The sequence below is a fragment of the Egretta garzetta genome, unplaced genomic scaffold, assembly GCF_000687185.1.
Source record: "Egretta garzetta isolate BGI_Z169 unplaced genomic scaffold, ASM68718v1 scaffold7, whole genome shotgun sequence".
Lineage (NCBI taxonomy): Eukaryota > Metazoa > Chordata > Aves > Pelecaniformes > Ardeidae > Egretta > Egretta garzetta.
In genome coordinates this window covers 3291272-3313227 of record NW_009260350.1, presented here as the reverse complement: position 1 = coordinate 3313227, position 21956 = coordinate 3291272, and the positions used below count along the sequence as shown (strand labels likewise).

Below are 21956 nucleotides of genomic sequence, written 5' to 3'. Positions count from 1 at the left end.
CCTCTTCCCTCACCCCCTGCCCCAAATCTCCCCCCTTTCCCCATCAGCTCCCCTTTCCCAAAGCCCCCATCCCACCTCCATCAGCTCTGCTTAAAACAACAAAGAAGGGGAAACAAAATCCACACACACACCCCTCTCCCCGATCGCTCTTGGAGGGGAGCAGAGCCTTCCCCAGCGGCTCCAGTTTAATCTCCCAGGGGTTTGCTGCCAGTGAGCAGATAAACAAGCGCATCCATCACTGCATGCAGGAGGTCGCAGTGGGGCGGGGGGGGGCCAGGAGCAGCCCCCTAGGGTTGGGTTTCACCTGGCTTTGGGGTGCTCGGCACAGGGGGTGGTTTGGCAAAGCCCCGCCGGCACCCCTGGCATGGGGCTGGCAGCTCAGCTGGGTCCCCACGTCACCAAAGGGGTTTTATCCATAATTAATTTGAAAATTGAGCTCAATGCAGCGTATCGTTTATTTATTCCAGGCAGGCCGACATTGGGCAGAGCCCCCGGGAAGGCAAATGGGGCTCAGCTCTGCCAGGGCACCCCCAAACCCCAGGAGGGAAAGGGCACCCTACTTGCAAGCGGGGACAGAGGAGCCCTGAGGGCCTGGGGAGGGGGGGCAGCAGGACCCCCAGAGCGATGGGGAGGGAGCTGCCAGAGGGGTCCCAGGGCCGTGGCTGTGCTTCCCACTGGAACCTGCGGCAGCGAAGGGTGAGGTTTTTCCCAAAGAAAAAAGACCAAACAAGTCCCAGCTCCCCGTCCTAGTGCTTTGAATTTTTATTAAAACAAGGGAGAAAATCGTTTTTTCTTCCGAGTACAAGGGTCCAGGGAGCAGGAAAGCGGCTGTGCCAGGCCACAGCCAGCCCAATCGCCGCCACATGCAGGCAGTCAATCTGAGGCAGCGCGGTTTTAAATAAAAAAGGGTTCAGGACGTGATTTACTACACGCCAAGCCCCGGGCTGACCCTCCAGCCGACACTGGTGTGGCTGAAGGTTAGGTGGAGTTGTGGGAGGGAGGAATTGGGGGTCCTGAGGGGTCCCAAGGGATGCCTGGGGCAGCACCAGCTCCCTTCAAGGGTAAATCTCAGCTGGAAGGGAGGTTTCCCCCGGTGCAAGGACAGGATTTGGGACGGAGACAGAAGGGAAATGTCTGGGCATCCCCATTCCCTCCACGGCCACCGCCGGGGGGTCCGAGCTGCGAGCAAAGGCACCTGTAAGGGCAGGCAGGAGCAGGCAGTCCCAGCACTCCCCTGCCAGGACACGGGCAGAGCCCCAGCCTCAGCCTGGGGAGGCTCGGAGGAGCTGGGGGGGGGGGGCCCATGTTGCCTTAGGGGGTGCTGGGCCTGGGCACCCAGCAAAAGCTGGGGCCGTGCCTGTCCTCTGCCCAGTTCTGAGCCCCCAGAGACCTCCTGGCCTCCAAGTTGCCTGGGTTTGTCACAGTTTGCAGGGGAAAAGAAAAAAACCAAAAAAAAGGCTTCATTTGGTTGGCACTTAGCTGTTCTGCTCCTTATCCCCACAGAGAGGAAGAGGAGGAGGAGGCCTTCCTCCCCCTGCCCGCCTGCCTCCCCCCTCCGCCAGCCCTGGGAGCGCGGGCGCGCCGGCCCTGATTTACAGCACTCTACTGGAACATGCTCTGGGTTCCTAATGGGGCTCCAGGCTCCGCTGGTGCGGGAGAAGGCAGCCCCGGAGGGTCGGCATCCCTGACGGAGGAGACCTTTCGGCATGCTCCACCGGAAAAAAAAAAAAAAAAAAAAAAAGGAAAAAAGAGGGGCAGGGAGGAGGATGACTGGACACTAAACTAGAGAACATCACGCAGTCCGTGGGCAGCCGGGGGCGGGTGGGGACCAGCCGGTGGCTTCCTAGAGCTCCTCGAAGAAGGCGACGCGGGACTTGGTGCTCTGTAGGGTGAGCTGCAAGAGAGCAGAGGGCGGCGGCTGAAGGGGGACGGGCCTGACCCCCTCCTTCCCGCAAGGCACCCAGCCCCAGCTTCATCCCCCTGGGAGGGCACTGGGCTGCGCAGGAGGGAGCTGCTGCCTTAATCCCCTCCCAGCCCAGCCCGTCCCTCCAAAAATCTGAGGGGAGGCAGAAGCAGGGGTGTCGTGCACCCCCTCAGCAGCAGAGCCCCCAGCTGCAACGAGCCCAGCCCGACAGCAGAGCGGAAGGCGAGGGGAGGCAGGCTGGGCCAGGGGAGCATGACTGCCCACTGCTGCCGGCATCCCTGTCCCCCCAAGTGGAGGCTGCCGAGGGGCCACGGATCCAGTTGACTGAATTAGCACGGCTGCAGCTTTCAGGTTGGGGGATACAGAGGAGCCCGGACCGATGGCGCCAATCCTAGGCATGGGACTGTGCCCATGGGGTCCAGCATGCTCCTTCCTTCCGTTCCTTGCCCTGGTGGTGGGGGAACACATGGGGCTCTTGCAAAGCTGGAGGAGAAACAACCTCCATCGGCCAAGGATCGAGGGAGAGCCACACTCGTCTCTAAACCCAGAGCTTCCCCAAAGCCTCCAGGCCAGGCAGGTACCTGTAACCTCTTGTCAGCATCCTCCATCCCATGCTCATGTCCCTCCCCAACCCACCACCCTCGATGGGATGAGCATGTGTTGCCCAGCAGGGTCCAAGCAGCCAGGATGCTCCTCACCACCACTGTCCCAGCACCGGCATGTGGCTGACACCTCCCCCCCGACCAGCTCCCTCCATCCTGCAGGAGGATGGAGCTGGTGAGCCCTGGCTTGCAGGACCTGTGTCCTTGGAGCTACGGCTCTGCAGGACTTGGAAACCCGGCCCAGAAAAGCTTTTTGCAGCGCTAGCGAGGCTATCCAAAAAATAATACCCCACAGAGGAACCCTGAGCCCGTTTTCTAAACGGGCCAAATGAGAGATGAAAGAAACATCCTCGGCGGCGAGGAAGAAATCCTAGTATTTACAGATCACCACCCGAAGGAGCGGGGCGGGAGAAGTGCCACCTTCCAACCAGCTGCTGCATCACCGCACGAGTTTGCCAAACGGGGCAGCTAATTGCGAAAGGCTTCGTTTCAGCTGGATTAAGCAGTGGTGCCTTCCGCCAGGGACACCGGTTTTGCTGAAACAGGAATCCTAGGATCACGTTACAGTGAGTTAAGCCCCACAACAGAGCTGCCAAGCGTCTCCCCCCTCCCCGCTTCCCCCCACAGCCTTTCCCTCGGTAATTCCTTCACAGCAATAATGACATTCTGAAAAAAAATCTGTATTGCAGAGGAAATTTCTGCAGGGGCTTAATACCCTTTGCTGGAAGCATCTCCTGGGCCAGGGCTGGCTCTCCTCCTCCTCAGCATCCCCCCATGCCCAACCCCCCCACGCCCCTGAGCTGGATGGAGGGCAGAGGAGAGGGGACAGGGGCTCCGTGTGCTACAGGAGCTCTGTTTCTCTGTGCATAGGTTTTGTGTCAGCAATTCCAGCAGAAATCCTGCCACTGATCCCAAGCAGACACCTGGCTGGGGCACGGGCCGGAGAATGTGGTGTGTAAGACCAGAGTGGACATCACAGCACAGTCCTTGCCTGCGAGCAGGGTTAACTGCTTCCCACTGCAGTGACCCGGAGTGAGGATGGGGGTGTCCCAGGGCTGAGGCCGAGCAGTCCCACACCTTTGTGTGGGTGCCAGGGCTCTTGCCGGACCCCCTCCGTCCACCACAGCCCAAAACAGGGTGGCTTCATTTTCCCATTTCACCTGAGGAGGCCTCCAAGAGGCCGGCCACCCCCGGGGAGCGTTTTACCTGCTAGCTACCTGCTTCCTAACACCCTGCCGTTGAACTCCGCTCTCCTGCCGGCCGGATGATGAACCAAAGCATCCCACCACCTCCCCAGCCTGCGGCAGCTCACAGTGCTGCTCCGATAAAGCACGGCCAGGGGAGATGCCCCCAGCTCCGTCCCTCCCGGCAAACTCAGTGCCCCGATGGATAAAAGAAAGAAGCCAGCTACAACCGCCGATGAGGCAGAGAGGGAAGATGTTTCCCCCAGGCTTATAAGGGAGATGCGACAGTTTTAAGTCTGCTCTCTGCCTTTAGCTACGTGCAGCTCTCCATTAATCCCCCATGCGTTTTTGCAGTGCTAGGGTACCTCAGGGCACTGCTCGGGCAGCAGCCCCCATGCTCCGAGGGCATCCAGCACAGGCGCAAGCAGAAAAAAACATGATGCAGCCCTGCTCTTTCACCAGGGGCTTTCATCCGTCACCTTCAAAGGCTCCCTGAGATGCTCGATGTTGCTTTTTTTTAACCTATCCAAGGGAAACTGAGGCACGGGAAGAGCAGCCCAGCTGCAGGCATACAGGGAGCGGCAGCAAAGATGGGTCTTGATGAGATGGGGTCCTGGGTGTGAGTGCTGACCTCCCAAGAGGGTCATGCCCTGGGGCTCAGTGGCACTCAGCAGTACCTAGATTTTGCCATCTGAAAGGTAAGACCACAGGGATTTCAATGGCAAGAATGGGGCACCCCCCCATCTCTTGGCACCCCCATGTTACGCTCCAGCTGTTTCTGACAAAGCCAGGGGGCTCATGCAGTGTTGGCATCTAGGCAGGAGGATTTCTTCCTATATAGGCTCACCAAAGAGGAGCCTCTGGCTGTCTTTCTCCCCAGTAACCTGGAGGGCATTAGAAAAGCATCACACGAGTGGGATACAGGCACAGTTGGAGAATTTCTCGTTCGCAGGAGCTGGGTTATAGCTGAGACCTTGGCAGCAGTGTGGGCAGAGGAGACAGCTGGCAACTTCAGGGTACCCTGCCTCCACCACCCCTGGAGTGTGGGCACCTCCAGCAGCCAGGGGTGGGACCTCCTGCACCAGGAACCGGGACTGCCCAGCAGCTCTCAGGCTTCTTGCATCCCATGGAGTCAGGCACAGGAATAAACAGAGAGGAAATTAGGATTGCTCTGGGCTGTACACTAACTCTTCACCACCCATGCTCCGCTGTACCTGGAGGGAAAACTCCCCCCTTTCCTTTTTCTTTCTTTTATTCCTGTTTTTCTGGCTGTTGAGTGCAGGTGAGGCACAGCCGGAGAGCTCTGCCACCGTCTGGTGGTGTGGTCTCGACAGCAAGGGTGGCACGGCTGCGGCGTGACAAAACCCAAGGGATCCGCTGGAGGAAGATGGGCAGAGCCCTGGGAAACTCATTGGGGCAGCAAGCCCCACAGCAGCCCCACTCTTCCCACGCAGTGCTGCAGGGGTACATGGAGGTGCTGCGTGATCCGGTGGGCACGGGAAACCCCGCAGCCAAGCTCGTTCCCATCACCCTCCAGCTGCAAAAGCACAAGCCCCAGACAGCTCTCCACAGGGAAATCCCAATCCCTCGCGCAGGGAGCAACGGGTTTTGCTCCTTTCTTTTTCTGGGACATGAAAGCAAGGAGGAGAGCAGCTGGGGAGGAGAGCACAGCTCTGCTCTGGCCTCTCCAGCGCCTGCTGGGGAAAAGCCCTAAGGTGGCCTCCAGCACCTCCACAAACTCTTGTGCCCTGTCTGCCTCCCCTTTGCCCGGCCAGGCAAGGACATATAAATATATATATCCGTACCGTAACACCGCACAGGCAAGGCAGAGTGATTAAGAGCGAGTTACATTCTCGTCAGGGCGGAGAGGGGAAAAAAAAAAGAAAAAGAAAAAATTGATTTACAAGCAGTATTATGATAATCTCTTTCCTGCAGGAGGGAGGGTGGGCTCCACAATGCACTACCAGAGCCATCAAAGAAAATTTAGAGAGAGAGAGAGAAGGAGGGAGGGAGTGCAATTAAGCGGCCAGAGCTCAAATGAATCAAGATATGAGAAAGGAAAGAGTCCCACTGCCTGCATTCCTGTGCTGGGGTTCCTCTGAGCTCTGCTTTTACCCAGGGCTGCTGGACTGATTTGATTTAAGAAAAACAAACAAACAGAGCAACCCAATAAGTCCCCCATAGCCAAACACACTTTAGAGCAGCTAACCCAATAACTGCAGGTATATAACTTCTGCTGTCAGGGCAAACCAAATAGAGAGAAGCCACCGGGGCTCCCCATGAGCCCACCAGAGCCAGTGCCCTCCCCAGGCGCTGGAGATGCGGCACAGGCAGGAGAAGGGGGCTGCAAATCCCATCAACCTTCCCCTGTCCTCCTGAGGAATGGGGAGAGGTTTAAAATTTCTCCCTTCCTTGCTGTTTTCGTGTTTATCCCACAGCCCAGCCAGGCTGGAGGAGAGGGTGACCCGTGCTACCCCCAGGGACATCACCTCACCCCACGCGACGCCGGGGACATCTTCCTGCTGCTGGGAGATCCACCGTCCCTGCTCAATCACCACCCACCACTGCATACAGCAAATCCTCTTTATTCCCCACTCTGCTGCCCTGAACGTCCTTCTCCATCCCTCCCACTCCCCTGTCCCCACCAGCCAGGCAGACATTTCAATTCCCACGTTTACTTTTGAAACCAAAACCTTCCTATTTTTCCCTCCCCGCCCCCTTCCCAGTCCCCACCTCGCCATTTCTCTCTTACTCCCACGCTGCCGTTTATTCTCTCCTAAGCACAACTTTCCCCAGCCTCCAATGCTTTGATGAGTGCGTTTAAAACAGAGGAGATGACGCTTCATTTGAAGGAAACGCTTTTCAAAGCCTGCCACAAAAATAGCTGATAGGCCTGACGTTTCCTAGTTTCCTTTCGCTCCTTGTAAACAAGGAAAGGAGGCTGCTGTGTCCCAGTTTAGCTGCCAGGGAGTTTCACTTCCCAGCTCCGAGGAGAAGCAGGGCAGAAAGAAAATGAACCTAGCACACGCGGGGATGTGTGGGCAAGACCCATGTGGGATGCACCTCCATCTCCTCCTGCACTTGGAAAATGTGTGCCTGGAGGTGCCCAGAGCTGCTCTGCTTGTTGGGTATCTCCCAGCTCTCGCCTGCATCCCAGCCGGGCGCCAGGCAGGGCGAGAAGCCAGCGTCCTTGCTCATCTTTTCTCTACCCTCACAGCTCGCCAGGGGATGGAAAACGCCGGTGCTGCTTCTCCTGGGAATGGGAAACGCCGGTGCTGCTTCTCCTGTGAAGTCCCACACTGGTGTGCCTGCTCTGCAGCATGCAGCCTTCCCCTCTCCCGGTGGGAGTGGATTATATGGCAATGCCACGGCAATGCTGCGGTTCTGCATGAGACCAAAGAGCACCTCGCCCGTGTCACAGGAACCACAGGAAAGGATGGACCCACCTGAGTGCAGCTCAGCCTGCTCTGTGCCACCCAGGCTCCCTGCTGCCCTTCCCAGAGCAGAAATATTTCTTGTGCTGGTCCCCTCCCTCTGCAAGATGAAGCTCAAGAGCCACAAGAACGTCCTCCTTCCCCAAAATGGCCATGGTCCTCCATCTCCCCAGCAAACTGCTGGAGCAAAGTGGGACCCATTTCACACAGAGAAGTCTGCAGGTCCCAGAAGGGGAGAGGTGAGGAAGGGAGTCCCCAGGAGATGACAGACCCCACAAGATTTGTTGAGCTCCTCCAGGGACGTGTTTCAGTGATCCCTAGCAAGATGCTAGCCAGGCTGCAGCTGGAAAATGGGCAGAGAAGCCGTCTGCCCCAGCGCAGCCCCCGAAAACCTTCAGCCTGTCCAGATGATTAAACAGCCTCCTGACATTCGGTGGTGGCACAGCAGTTTCGTGTCTGCATCACGAGAGCCTCGGATGGCAGTGCCCATCACTAACTCACCAGTGTCCCTACACTGCTGCAGAGGACAGACCACAGCACACCTCAAAGGTGAGAGGAGTGAAGAAAAGCCCGCAGAAGTCCACTTTACTCTGTCTTGCTCACTCCGTGCTTGACAGCCAGGAGCTGCTCATTGCCTAAACCCAAAGGAGACTATGCTGCGTCCATAGGAACGTGGCAGAACACGACCCTTCACGGCCCAACAATGGAAGAAGCCCAGTCCCATCTACTGGTGATAAATAAGCAGAGTTGAAGTAGCTTATCCAAACCCCAAGTGTCTCAACATGAGGAAAGAATCCTGAGTTACCCAAGTTGAGGGCAATGCTGCGCCACAACCGGAATCAGCCAGGAGAGGAGCTGGCAAGAGCACTGTCAGCGACAGCTCACCCCACCACTGACATCCGCACAATCCCTGCAGGCACCCAGAGCGCTGGCCCCAAGGAGCCAGCTCAAGCCCCAGAGAAATGCCGCATCCAAGAAAAAGCTAAGAGTCGCCTGAAAGCCCAGCAGGGAAAGGCCAAGCCTGTCTGATGAAGGACCAGAGCGCTGCTCAAGGACAAAGCCACTTGTCTGGGAACAGGCGCACGGCAATGCTGCGGTTCTGCATGAGACCAAAGAGCACCTCGCCCGTGTCACAGGAACCACAGGAAAGGATGGACCCACCTGAGTGCAGCTCAGCCTGCTCTGTGCCACCCAGGCTCCCTGCTGCCCTTCCCAGAGCAGAAATATTTCTTGTGCTGGTCCCCTCCCTCTGCAAGATGAAGCTCAAGAGCCACAAGAACGTCCTCCTTCCCCAAAATGGCCATGGTCCTCCATCTCCCCAGCAAACTGCTGGAGCAAAGTGGGACCCATTTCACACAGAGAAGTCTGCAGGTCCCAGAAGGGGAGAGGTGAGGAAGGGAGTCCCCAGGAGATGACAGACCCCACAAGATTTGTTGAGCTCCTCCAGGGACGTGTTTCAGTGATCCCTAGCAAGATGCTAGCCAGGCCGCAGCTGGAAAATGGGCAGAGAAGCCGTCTGCCCCAGCGCAGCCCCCGAAAACCTTCAGCCTGTCCAGATGATTAAACAGCCTCCTGACATTCGGTGGTGGCACAGCAGTTTCGTGTCTGCATCACGAGAGCCTCGGATGGCAGTGCCCATCACTAACTCACCAGTGTCCCTACACTGCTGCAGAGGACAGACCACAGCACACCTCAAAGGTGAGAGGAGTGAAGAAAAGCCCGCAGAAGTCCACTTTACTCTGTCTTGCTCACTCCGTGCTTGACAGCCAGGAGCTGCTCATTGCCTAAACCCAAAGGAGACTATGCTGCGTCCATAGGAACGTGGCAGAACACGACCCTTCACGGCCCAACAATGGAAGAAGCCCAGTCCCATCTACTGGTGATAAATAAGCAGAGTTGAAGTAGCTTATCCAAACCCCAAGTGTCTCAACATGAGGAAAGAATCCTGAGTTACCCAAGTTGAGGGCAATGCTGCGCCACAACCGGAATCAGCCAGGAGAGGAGCTGGCAAGAGCACTGTCAGCGACAGCTCACCCCACCACTGACATCCGCACAATCCCTGCAGGCACCCAGAGCGCTGGCCCCAAGGAGCCAGCTCAAGCCCCAGAGAAATGCCGCATCCAAGAAAAAGCTAAGAGTCGCCTGAAAGCCCAGCAGGGAAAGGCCAAGCCTGTCTGATGAAGGACCAGAGCGCTGCTCAAGGACAAAGCCACTTGTCTGGGAACAGGCATGGAGATTTGCTCCTTGCCTGGATACTTCAAAGGGCTTAAATCACAGTAAATAAGCATGACTGTGCAAGAAGAAAGCAACTGGAATGAAAGACCCGATTGTGTTTTAGAGCATCAGCCTGTCCTGGGAGCCTTCCTACACCAGAGGATGTGAGGAAGTGGGTTTTTTCATCTTCTACCACAGCCTAAGCAGCAAACCCTCCCGAAGCTGAGCCAGCTGGAGTCAGCAGCGCCAGCCCATGGCAGAGAGCGCTACAGAGAAGGGAAATCAGTCTCCAGATGAGGTGCTTGTGCTGTGCCCACAGAGCCCATAAAAAAGGATTAGCATGTTAACCACGTAATTAAACATGAAAAACTTAGCAGGCGTCTTTAAAGGCAGGCAACAAAACCCAGAGGTCACACCGCAGCACTTGCTGTGTATCTGGCTTAATTATGGGGGCTCCTCCCAAGCACCGAATCTCTCCCAGCTGCTGGATTAGTCTTTTCACAAATTGCCAGGGCTTCGTTTCACCTCCTTGTGCTGCAGCCACAAGTGGATTTCACCCCAATTTCACCTGCCATGGAGTTTCTCAAGGCAGTCAGGATGGGGCAGCAGGTTTCAACCTCAGAGACACATCCAATGCCTCCCCCAAGGTGTCCCGGAACTGCAGGGTCACCCTTCCTCCCTCTTTCCAAGGAAATGTTTAACAAGGAGAGCGGCTGGTCTTGGGAAGACCTGCAGCCCCCCTGGGAGTGGCTGGCAGCAGCCAGCCAGCACAAAACCTTAACTGGAGTGATTTACAGCACTGCCTGCAGCCCTGAAAGGGCCAGTCCATTCAAGAACAGCACAAACCTCTGCTGATTGCTTCTGGGTACCGGCCAGGGAGAAGTCTGCATCTAAAGCATCTTCCTGCCTCCACTACAGAGCTCCAGAGGTGCTGAGAAATTGCTCCACGGTTGGCTGTGACTGCCATGCAGGCAGGGCTGTGCAAGCCCTCAGAGTAACTTTTAACGAAAGCCTTTTCCAAAGGTGCTTACCACCACGTTTGCCACCCACCTTCGTGAGCGCTGCTACCGCAGCATCCGTGCCGCTTCTTCCCTTAGCGCTACCACTCAACACTCACTAAACCCTGTGGGTGTGCGAGAACCATGGTTGAGGAAAGAGCAAAAAAGCTTCCTCAAGCTCATCCCCCCGAAGGAGGGAGTCAATGCTCTGCACATACACAGCCTGCAGATCCGAGGGCAAATCCTCAGAGGAAAGCAGGCTCGGGAAAGAAGAGACGTGGCGTTAACAGAGCAGGAGTCACTAGCATGCCACAGGAGGCAGGGGACAGGCAGAGGCATGGCAGGCAGGCAGGCGAGCAGCTCTGACAATCGGTGTCCCCAAGTGTGACTGTGACCAACAGCGCTACCTCCAGCACAACCTCCCTGCACCACCCCCAGCTGCAGCCTTGCTCAAGAGCTACCTGCAGATGCCGGCTGTCCTTAAGCCTCCGCTTTACGTCCCTGTGATACTTCTCAAACAGGCAGACGCTGGTAACACATCCATGTGCTGCTCCTCTCCAAGACAGAGGTGCACATTTTTAGCCTGACAGTTTTGGCAGCAAAGAGTTGATCAGGTTTGTTCAGTTGTTTGTTTGGTTTTTGTTGGGTTTTTTTGTTTTGTTTTTTTAAAAGCCTGAACTTCTTTTTGCAGCAAACAAGCGGGAAGGTCCTAGTTTACTTCATTAAAGAAATCTTCAAAGGCCACCCTGCACCTCCAATAGATTCCCAGCCACCGGCAGCACAGCAAAAACAGGCATGTTTAATTATTTAAGCATCTACGCCTGCACGCCTCCACTGATGTTTGCCAACTCAACTTCTGCCAAGAAAGACACTTCCCAGCACGGAGGATCAGGTGCAAAAACGAATGCAGAGAGGCTGCGAACGCTACCAATGGAGCGAGAGCCAGGCAGGGTGGCTGCCTGCAACATGCTGCACAGGTCTACCGCAGGGACGGGCACGGTGCTGCGCCGTGGCAAGCCCGGTCTCACCGGCACTGCACCCTGCTGCGGTGCGTAAGGAGTGTGGTAGGGGGTGGCAGCGATGGGAGCGGGCTAGAGCAGTGTGTATCGCAGGCAAGCTCATGCACAGGTTAGTATTACAGCTGGTGATCCCATCACCCCACGCAGAGTACCTTGGAATAACCTACTTTGAAGTCTCAAATGCAGATAGGTCTTCTGCCCTGGGCTTGAGGCTAAACCAGCAAAATAAAATGAACAACAACAAAAAACATCCTCTGTGATATGAGTAACGTCAGGTCATTTGTGCAATCTGTACAGTTTGCCCAGAGCGCTGAAGTGATCAGCAGCTTCCAGGTGGGGCAGAGGGTTGGCATTATTTTAGTGTTGCTAAACTTCTATCCCATTTCCAGTGCCTTGCATTTTCCTTTCCATCACAACTGCAAAGACAAAAGCCCTCCTGACCTCCTGGTGGCACGAACAAAAGCAGTCTGTAATTTCATTCTGATGTGCTCCACTAATAGACTATTATTTCAAAGCCTTTGCTCCTCTGGCTGAACTGCGGAGCTGGGCAGCCTTGGTCCCTTCCTGAAGGGAGGGGACAGGACAGGGGACAGGACAGGACTCCAGCTTCAAAGGAACGAAGACTGACCGCACAGTCCCAATTACGGCGATGAGCCCTGACAGACATTGAAATGATTGCCCAGCCACCTTCTTTAAGTGAGACAAATGGGACCATCAGCTCTCTAAGAACTCGTCTCTGTCAGAAGTGAAAATTTAGCATTTTCTGTTTAAACCGAGGACTCTGAGCACTGAGACAAAACCTAAAAAAACCTACCGGGAGCAGAAATGTCTTCAGATTCTATGATGACAAAAGGGTCTGTGAGGATTTTTATATTCTCCGCTCTGGAGGGACAGGAACCTGAATAGCTCAGGGCTAGCACAGGGAAACTGGGAAGGGAGACACGCTAGATTCATTTTCCTGCCCCAATTCCGTGATCATAAACTCCCAGCCACAGCAGTTGGCATGAACTGGTATTTTCAAATCCTTTCAGACATAACTCTCAGCTGGGAGTAGTAAAGAGATAAGGATTTGTTTTTAAAACCTGGAGCTGTTACCACAACCTGCATCCCATGCCACACAGATTTCTGAATCCTTCACAAGGACAGCTGCTAGTGGAAAGCCAGCTGGGTAAAAGCTTTTGCAGGTGAGTGGGGCTTGACCACTACATCCCACCCTACCAACTGTGGGTGTGCCCCCAGCCCCTCATTCCACTGAGCCCAGCAGGGCGAACACGAGAGCTACTAAGCAAAAGGCAAAGGACTGGTTGTAAAAATAAAGAACGGGCTTTGCTGTGACCTTTCAGGTATGACCCCTGGGCCAGCAGACCCAACCACCCAAACTTTTTGGCTAAGTATTCATCTTCTAGAGGCAGGTGGTTCCAGGGTCCACAGCACAGGGAGCAGACACCTCACACACCCCCTGCTAGCGAAAGATTTTGCTGTTAGTATTTGAAGCTGTGCTACAGGTTACTCAAGAACAGATTAAAAGAGAACATGAGGCTTTTGGCATTTTCTGCTGAGAGCCCATAAGTCAGGAATATTTTTTGCCCTTATTATTCTTCAGCTAAGCTCAAGACTGCTTCCTCACAGTGCCTTTAAGGAACAGTTGCAATAGGCAGGCAGGGCTTTTCTGTTCCGGGGTTTGCTAGGGTAGCAGATCTCTTCTAACAGCTTTTGTTAAGGTTCCACAAGACCTTCAAACCTTGAAACCTTTGCATCCCCTCACACAGCACTGAAGACGCAAGGCTTGGTTGGGGTAAATATAAACCAGGAGCCACCAGGAGCTGAGATTCTCTGCACCCTGGTTCAAAGCTAAGCAGCCGGGGAAGAAAGCCTAGATTAAACAATTTTATTATAACAACTTGTGCAAAAGCTAAACCAAAAACCGAAGGGTTATTTCATTGTTGTTTTTAAAGGATTTCATCAGGCGAGATACAAACTGGAGCCCTCCGATACCTTTTTAATAGTGTTGTGCTTGCTGTTGCCTCGGCTGGCATTCTCGTTGTGCAATATATCCAGAGCTGTCTCTCTCTCCTTTAGCTTCAGCGCCTCAATTTCTGTCTTCAGCTCATTCAGCTGCTCCTGCAGGTGCTTGCTTTTCTCCATGTACTCTACCCTAGCACACACAAGAGAGTCCTAGGTTAGTACTGGCCAGCTAGACATGGTGACACAATACCGTGGCAGCCGATAATGGAATTATAACAGAAAAAACTTATCTTCATCAATTCTAGTGTATGGAACTGACAATATTAGTTTACAGCATGCAGTCAACTACTCTGAGCAATGATTTGTTCATTATTAAAAAGAGGACCCTGACAGCTGACCCAAGAAGAAAACTGTAAGTTATGTTACTATAAAAAAATCCAAAGACAAACTAGAGCTGCTGGATGATATTTGTAAGCCTCCCCATTTCCCAGTGAAGCTGCACCATGACACAGGTTAACATCATGCAGTTTCAGTCTACAAGATCATGGTTTAAGCAGCGCTGCTCTACTCCACCGCACCCTCTCTCAAACCCAGCTCACAAACTCAAAGGCACGAATCCTTCCAGGAAGGAAGGACCCTGATGTACTGACTTCTCATGTTTCAGAGGGATGTAGCTTGTAAAACTGTGTGGGAGCAAGCACTGCCCCCAAAATATCAGGTATCTTTCAGACACACAGCATCCCTGGGAGAAAGAAAGGTCTCCCAAAAAAAAGAAAAAGAGAAAAAATACCCCCAAACCCAGCCATTCTCAGGACTCAGCCCTAACTGCCTTCCATGATGAAGCATCAACTGGAGAAAAATCACATCGTGCCAGCCTTGTACCTGTGATTAAACACGAGCTGGGTCAAAGTACCAGCAGACTAACAAAAACCTTTTCAAAGTGCCAAAATTTGTAGCGGGGTTTATCTCAGCACCCAAGGAATGCAAACAGTCCCGGAGAAGTCAGCAAAAGCATGTTATTGCTTTCAGCGTTTGGCAGAGCTGAGCTCTTCCCGCTTAGGAGAGTGGGATGACCTAGTTAGCAACCTGGGTACAGAACCAGGAATGATCCTGTTATTTTCAGCTTCTACCTTGCTCCTTCTGGCTTTAGGAAGTTTTTAACCTCAGTCTCCAGCATAGTGGTCTGTTATTTCCTACGCGGGAGAGGGTACTCAGCAGAGGCAGGACAAACCACCCCCTGGGATCCAGGGGCATTTTGTTCCAGCCTCGGGAAGTTTTGGCCGGAGCTCTGTGGCAGAGCCCTTCTAGCTTTGATCTACTACCCAATCAATGAACAAAGCACATTATTACTACAGAGATTAAAATCTGATCTGCTTTGATTTCTGCTAAATTTGTAATTTTGAAGGCTAAACTTACACCCTCAGGAAAACACAAGATCAAAGCTCATAATCACATCCAAACTTGCTTGCGCACACTTTTTATATATAAACATGACACAGATTCCAAGAAAAAGGGGTTAAAGCCCTAATGTGGGACCTTAGCACAGACTCCAGCTATCTTTACATTCTCTGGACACACTGCAAATACACAAGCACCAGCCTGCAATCATTCAGCGCACCAGCAGTCAGTCAGGAATTACAGAAAGAGTTAACTCTTTTCTACCAACACATCAATTCAAGCGTAACCAGGAGCTGGGTTAACCATACAGAGAGGAACTGACTGGTGCAGGGCTCGTGCTTAAACTCGCCTTTAAGCAGGCAGTAGGGATGCATCTGTGACACCAGGTCCCCCACCCAGAGAAATGGTCAACCAGCAGCTACATCATGCTCTGGGCAGAGCTACTAATGACCTGGTAAATGCAGACCCAAAGAGACTTCTCCCCCTTTCACCTCACACCAGTGCTCGTCTGGAATGTAAAAAGTCGCATTCAGCACCAGTGCAATTCCTCCCACTGCAGCCGAGGCACAAATCCCAGCCCTGACCTGGACTGGACGCATGCCACATACTTCTCTTTCTCGATTTCCATCGAAAGCCTCTTCATGTCTGTGTCTTTGAAGTCAAAGGACAGGCTCTCACTGATGAGGTTGAAGCTTGGCAGGTCGGTAGGCAATGCTGTCGTACTTGAGTTCATGGACTGCTAAAGAGAGAAAGTACAAATTAATCACTTTTGGCCGCACAAGCATTCCTACAGCAAATGTTCTGCAATAGAGAGGTAAAATCAGAGCAACACCAAAGCATGCAGTGCAGGGTGCTACTTACTAATGCTGTAATAAGGTCCTGATCTGCTCCTCACAGAGGTAACAGCACACTCCTCTTGGAGTTGTGTGTATTCTACCTTGCAGTGGTGCTGAACTGGGAGGATCTCATCGTTTGCATGGGGAAAGGGATGGGGCACATGTATTCCTGAGGCAACACAGCCCACAACCCCATCTGTCCAAACCAGCCTCAAACTTTCTGGAGAGCAGATTACGAGGCTCTTTTTCAGCTGGTGATCTTTGAACACAGAGTACAGCGAGCACTCCAAGGCACCGCAGAAGCAGAGCAGCAAACAAGCCCAGCGTCCCAAGCACCGGATCGGCCTGAAGATCCCCTTGCTCCATTCCCAATTTGCTCTTCAATTCAGAGATATTGCTCCTCTGGGACCCACACTCTTTGCAGCAGTAAACAGGAGACAAAACACCACCTGCCTTCAGAATCTGTTGACAAAACTTTGTAAAATCTAGGTTTTGTCACTGCCGTGCCACTTAAAACAATGCTGGACAGAAGGTGCCTCTTGGGAGACACCTGACAGCTATTTAACATTACATCAGATTTTAAAAGTGCAAGCTGTGAACAGGGGTAACGTGAGACCCCGCATGACAGCAGAGTCCTGTGCTCCACTGCTCCCCACAGTGTGAGCAAAGAACAACGTAACCCCAAGGGTTAACTTGGGATGCAATTTCCATAAGGTCCACGGAGATGCACTGAGACATTTTTCTCTTTGCAGTAATTTACAGTTCCAAGCATTCAGGAACCACTGCTAGATTCAGTTGGAAATGCAGAGATAACATCAGGAATCACTCATATCACGCCTGAGCAAGGATTTGGGACTTTCTTCCTCCTGCAAAATGCTGTGATATCCCCCACTGACACAGGCTGCCAGGCCCTCAGATTTTATCTTCCCCTAAAAAAAAAAAATGACCCTTCTCTCAGTCAAAAATTCTGTCACACCTCTATTAAATGGGCTCATTACCAGTAGAGGAAAAGCATCCTGACTCAAATCATCACTCTGCTCTTGCAATATGTTAGACGAGGTCACAAGCAGTGGCACACGTCAAGGATGGCACAGCAGCTTCCGATGGCAGACTGTGCGCGTGGATCTGAGTCAGAACTGCTGCCAGCCCGGCATCCAAAAGGTCACCCACCTCTCTCCTAGATGCTCCTTCTCGCTTTAAGGGATTCCTGTAAGGAAAACCACATGCCCAAACCAGCCTGGACTGGGGGATGGCAGGAGATGGTGCTGCAGAGACAGGCTGCTCTGGCAGCACACACCAAAAGCTGGTGGGATGGTTCTAAGCTACCTGCCCCAACAAACGAGATCTTGAGCTTCAGCTGGTTATTTCTTTCCCCTCATTTCTCCTATTTGGGATACTCCAGGGATTGTTTGCAGCTAGCTCTGCTTCAACAAGAACTGCTAGCGCCAGAGCGGTGACAGATTTACTCGGCACAATAACCTGCCTCTTCCCTCACCGCCAGCCTGGAATTCACAAACAGCCAGGGCTTGTCCCCCGCTTGGTCTTCGGCTGGACAAACCTGAGAGAGACAACATTTCATTTACCCTGCAGAGGCAAAGCTGGAACGCAAACACCTAGTACAAGCATAAACAAGGCGGCACCCGAAACCACACTGCTTCCTCTGGCTGGAGTGTTACAGGTAAGCTAGACTCACACGACACGGGAACACAATTTCTTACTCCCCTTTGCAATCGCTGCTAGCGCAGAACACAGCTGCATTAATTCTGGAGCAGGCACTGAAAGGGACAGCTGAGTACCTAAATTCCAGTCTCAAAGGCGAGGGGACAGGTCTGCCAAAGCACTAAACTGATTTAAATACTCGCATCACACTGACATTCAAGTCCCTTCTCTGTAAGGCACACAGGTGTTTGCAAAGAACGTGAGGTTCTACCATCTCTGCTGCGCAGGGGAGCCAGGATCATCAGAACCAGCCTGTTGGCCTTCAAACAACCTTTAGCAGTTTTTCAGCACGCGCTTGTTGGGTTTTGTTTTAAAAAAAACCAAACAAGCAGCAGTAACATTTGAGCAGGAATTTCAGTTGCTGCAATCATTAAGTCCAGATGCCAATTTGTCAGGGTTACTACAGCCACTCCCTTGCTTTTCCTCAGCACTGCTCTTTCATGAAGCAACGAAAAATTCGTGGAGAAGTCAGAGAGGAGCAGCAGTGAGGAAGAGTAAGGAAAGAGCAAAGAGCATGCTGAGGGCTTTCAAAGGTACGGGCTTAGTATCTGGGGTAAAGCATTTCCCTGCCATTTGCAATTACCCCGGGTAAGTCTTGCACAAGGTGCAGAGATTTTTTAATCTGGGGACATGGGGTGTCACTGGGACATGGGATGATAAAGGGGACACAGACCTTTTCCCTTATGTGTTTCCTCACCTGGAACAAACTGCATAACCCTGTTAGCGCATTAAAGCAATTCCCTGCTGTTAATAGAGGCAAGCACCACGCTGACAGTGGTCATCCCTCTGGAGCATAGAGCACACGAGACAGACGATATGGAGGAAGCACAGAACAAGTCATGTCATGAGGCTTCCCCTGCAGGGAGAGCTCCTCCTGTTGCTGCCACTGCCTTTACTTCCCTGCTCAAGAATTTGGGCCCTGTTGCTGCCACAGCCTTTACTTCCCCGCTCAAGAATTTGGGCAAGCCCAAGACAGCCACTTACTACTTCAAGAGGATCAGAGATAAGATGACTGCCTTTAGTCTTGCCATGAGCGGTACCTGAAGGGCAACAAAGGAGGCAAAGAGCTGTTGCCAAGTCTGTAAAGAATGAATTGTTCTCTTACCCCTGACGGCCTGAGACTCAGATTCACGTCTTCTTTCTCATGCATCACCTACCAGTCCCATCACAAAAGCAGCTTGGGCTTCAAGGACTAAAAAGACACCACAACAAGCTTTAAAGAACCAGAACGGGAGATGGGAAAGTTACAAGAAAAAAAAACAAAACTGTTTCTTGCCTTTTCTGCAATACATCCATCCACTCACCCCTTCCTCTTCTGCTCTCGTTCCCCCAGAGGGAAGTCCTGCCTTAGCTCTCAGTGCCAAAGGACGACACAGCGCAAGTATTGGGACCACAGAAAAGAACAAACTCCTCATTAAGGAGAGGAGCTGGAATCCTGCACTGTTTGGCAGAGCTACCATTCACCTGAGGGACACGAGCCTCCCAGCAGCAGCTTTCAAAACTGCTTCATCCCTCAAGGCCACCCTGGGCTCCTTCCCTCCTCTGGGAATTGATCCCCTTGCCTGCCGGATGCCTGTGTGCTGGCAGGGCAGGCAGGCTCGCCCAAAGCCAGGGCTGCATGGGAACAGGATCTCAGCGCATCTTGCTCGTCTTCCCCAAACACACACGCAGCAGAGCAATGAGAGAGGCCACAGGGGAAGGGAGAAGCAAGACCAGCATTAACAGGGGAAGGGCTAGCAAGGTGTTGTCACCTGGATGTGGGCACAACTGTCACACCTGCATCCTCCTGACCTTGGAAAACAACAGCCACCAAGTCTGAGTGACACAGCCCTCCTCCCAGGAGGAGCTGCAGCTGCAGGAGGGGACCCTGCCACCGAACTGGGGAGGAAAAAACCATGTCCCCTTCCGTCCTGGCACCAGCAGTCTCGACAGGAAGGCCAAGGCTCTTTAGAGAAGGGAGAGGATGAAGTGCCACATGTCTGGAGGAGGCAGTTCTGCGTGGATTGCCTCCAGGCAGATGTAGCTTGGAGGGGTGGAGCTGAGCTCCACACAACCCTTCGATGTTCCTGCTAATCAGGCTTTAACTCCGCAGGCAGGAACACAGCCACGCGGCTGCCCACAGGCATGGGGATTTATGCAGAAGGGCTCACTAGGTGGGGTTCTGCCGGTTTAACTAAGGATGGGCACTGCAAGACAAGGGAACATGGACACATAAGAGCTGCCCAAACATCGACACCAATGTAGCCATGCAGCAGTTTCGATGAGGATGCTCCACCTCAGAATCTATTGACAAAACTTTGTAAAATCTAGGTTTTATCACTGCCATGCCACTTTAAACAATGCCAGACAGAAGGTGCCTCTTGGGAGACATCTGACAGCTATTTAACATTAAATCAAATTTTGAAAGTGCAAGCTGTGAACAGGGGTAACGTGAGACCCCATATGACAGCAGTCCTGTGCTCCACTGCTCCCCACTGTGTGAGCAAAGAACAACATAACCCCATGTGCAAGTTAAACCCAGAATTAAAGAACTGGTGGATCCCAGAAACATAGTGACTTGTAACATGAGGAGCATTCTAAAGCTAAGCTTTATAAAGCACTGAGGGAGCCAGCACTTGACTAAGTGTCCCATGGCTCAGAGCACCTGACCATTTTCCATCACTGCCATCTTTAAAAGCTTCTGAACATTTTTGCAGGGAACTTCAGAGAATCAGGATGAAAATTTACTTCGTCTCAAGCCCTCTTCAATCTGCTCCTCAAAAGTTTCCAGAGGAGGGGGGAAGGAGCCTGCAGGTACAAATTAAAACTTCAATACTAGACGGGTCGATAACTCCCACATACATCTGTGGAGTTTATTCCTGAAGCTGCTGAGCTCTTCCCCTTCACCCCTCAGGACAGCGAGGCAGCCAAAGCGGCAGCCGTGGCAGGTGTGAGCTGCAGGCAGGGGAGTGCTTGATGGGTTTTGCAGGCCCTGCAGCACAATTAGAGAAGTTGAGGACAGGAACTGCCAGACGGATCAGAGCAATGGTCATTTAGTCTGGCATTTCAGTCCCCAGCAGCAACTGGGACCAGATGCTTCAGAGGAAGGTGTGAAATCCTCTTAATGGGCAATTATGGAATAATCTCCCTTCAAGGAAGTTTTTTTCCCAGCATGTAGAGGCACAGTGTCCAGTTCATGCCCAAAGAATGAATTTACAGGTTCTGAACAATGCTTATCCCGCCTAACAAGAATACGGAAATCTTCCATTTCCTAAGTATTTAACCCTATTTTAAAGGCTATTGCTGAGCTGGTACACTCCACATGTGCTAGCAAAGCATGGCTCTGACATGATTGGTTTAAAATTTGCTGCCTTCAGTTTCACCAGCAGCTCCCTTGCTCTTGTAGCACGAGGCAGGACAAAAAAAAAAAAAAAAAAATGAGGTGTGGAATAAAAAAACCAACAAACCAAAGAGCAAAGTGATCTTCTGCTGGATGGGGCGCCTGGATGAAACGGGCAATCAATGCTAAGGGTTTCTGACCAGCTTCTAAGCCATGCAATGAGACAGCTCATGACCCTCCACTGATGGGATAGTGATACAAGACTCCTTCAGGCTATGAAGGAGGGCACGTTCACTGGCTGGGAACTGGGAATTACAATACAGAATGCTCTTACTGTGTAGGACGACTTGCTGGTGATCTCCAAAAGCTTCTGCTTTGCTCTCCGCTCAGACTCGCGAGCCTCCTGAAGGTCTTGCTTTAGCTGATCAGCCTCCTTCGCCCTACAAAGCGAAACAGCAAATGGCCAATATCAGATTGAAGTCGAAAGGAATGAGAATATGGAGAAGCAGGATTACAGTGTAGGTGCAGAACAGGTTGATATTTGTCCCGCAACAAGACCTGAACTAAGAAATCATTTCAGCAAGGGAAACACCAGAACCTCTGACACGTGGGATGTTTTAATTAGCACAAAAATCCAAGCCACGGAAGGGCAGCTCTGACAGAGGCTCTGTGTGACCATCAGTGAGCAAGGCTGAGGGCTGGAGAAGTGTGCGGAGATGCCAGAATGGGGAGAACAACTTCAGAAGTTAAGCTCAGACTTGCAGCAGGAGAGGCAATTTTCTGACAAGTAAGCCTCTACTAATGATGGTCTACTATGTTCAAAAAGGTAAAAGCACCCAAGATCGCATGGCTTTGCCTACTTGCAGGGCCCAGCAATTCTAAAACTAGTATTTACCCTTCAGCCTCAAGGACCTCCCCCACAAGGAAAAAGCCAAAGGAGGGAAGGAAGCTTTCTCTGCCAGACTGAAATTTGAGTGGAGACTTCACAAGGCAAGAAGAGATGGACAAGGGCAGTGTTTGTCCAAGCAGAAGGGCTGACACCAAGCAAGCTCTCACACAGAAAACAGTGATCAGTTGGAAGGAAACAAGAATGACCTTTTACTTGCTTGCTACCAAATGCACCATGGGACCTGGGCTCTGGTATCAAGAGGATGGAAACACCAATTTTAACAAGAAGCAAGGACTCCAGGAGCTAGGGAGACCTCAAGGCTAACCTGAAACAGAGATCTCACAACTGGTAAGGAGAAAAAAACAACTGAGAGGTAAATAGAGGAAGAAAGAGAAAATAAAGGATTTAGATCTACCATCCAGAAGAAAAAAAAACAAAACGCAAGTGTTTTTAAT

At 52.4% G+C, this 21956-nt stretch overlaps 1 protein-coding gene across 20 annotated transcripts in view; it reads right to left on the bottom strand.

The window, feature by feature from the left end:
* Window positions 1-1806: 1806 nt before the first annotated feature.
* Window positions 1807-21956, bottom strand: part of NF2 (neurofibromin 2) — a 57708-nt gene continuing 37558 nt past the window's right edge. For 14 of the 20 annotated variants that reach the window (XM_035898287.1, XM_035898300.1, XM_035898288.1 and 11 more), the window contains 4 exons: window positions 20947-21052; window positions 15347-15477; window positions 13371-13530; window positions 1821-1894 (listed from right to left, as the gene is read on the bottom strand). In XM_035898287.1, coding sequence (XP_035754180.1) covers window positions 1844-1894; window positions 13371-13530; window positions 15347-15477; window positions 20947-21052 — 448 coding nt within the window. In that variant the 3' untranslated portion in view covers window positions 1821-1843. Of the gene's footprint in view, window positions 1895-4618; window positions 4827-11527; window positions 11588-13370; window positions 13531-15346; window positions 15478-18398; window positions 18486-20946; window positions 21053-21956 lie in introns of those variants that run through there. The other 6 variants (XM_035898293.1, XM_035898290.1, XM_035898291.1 and 3 more) reach the window with 6 other exon arrangements.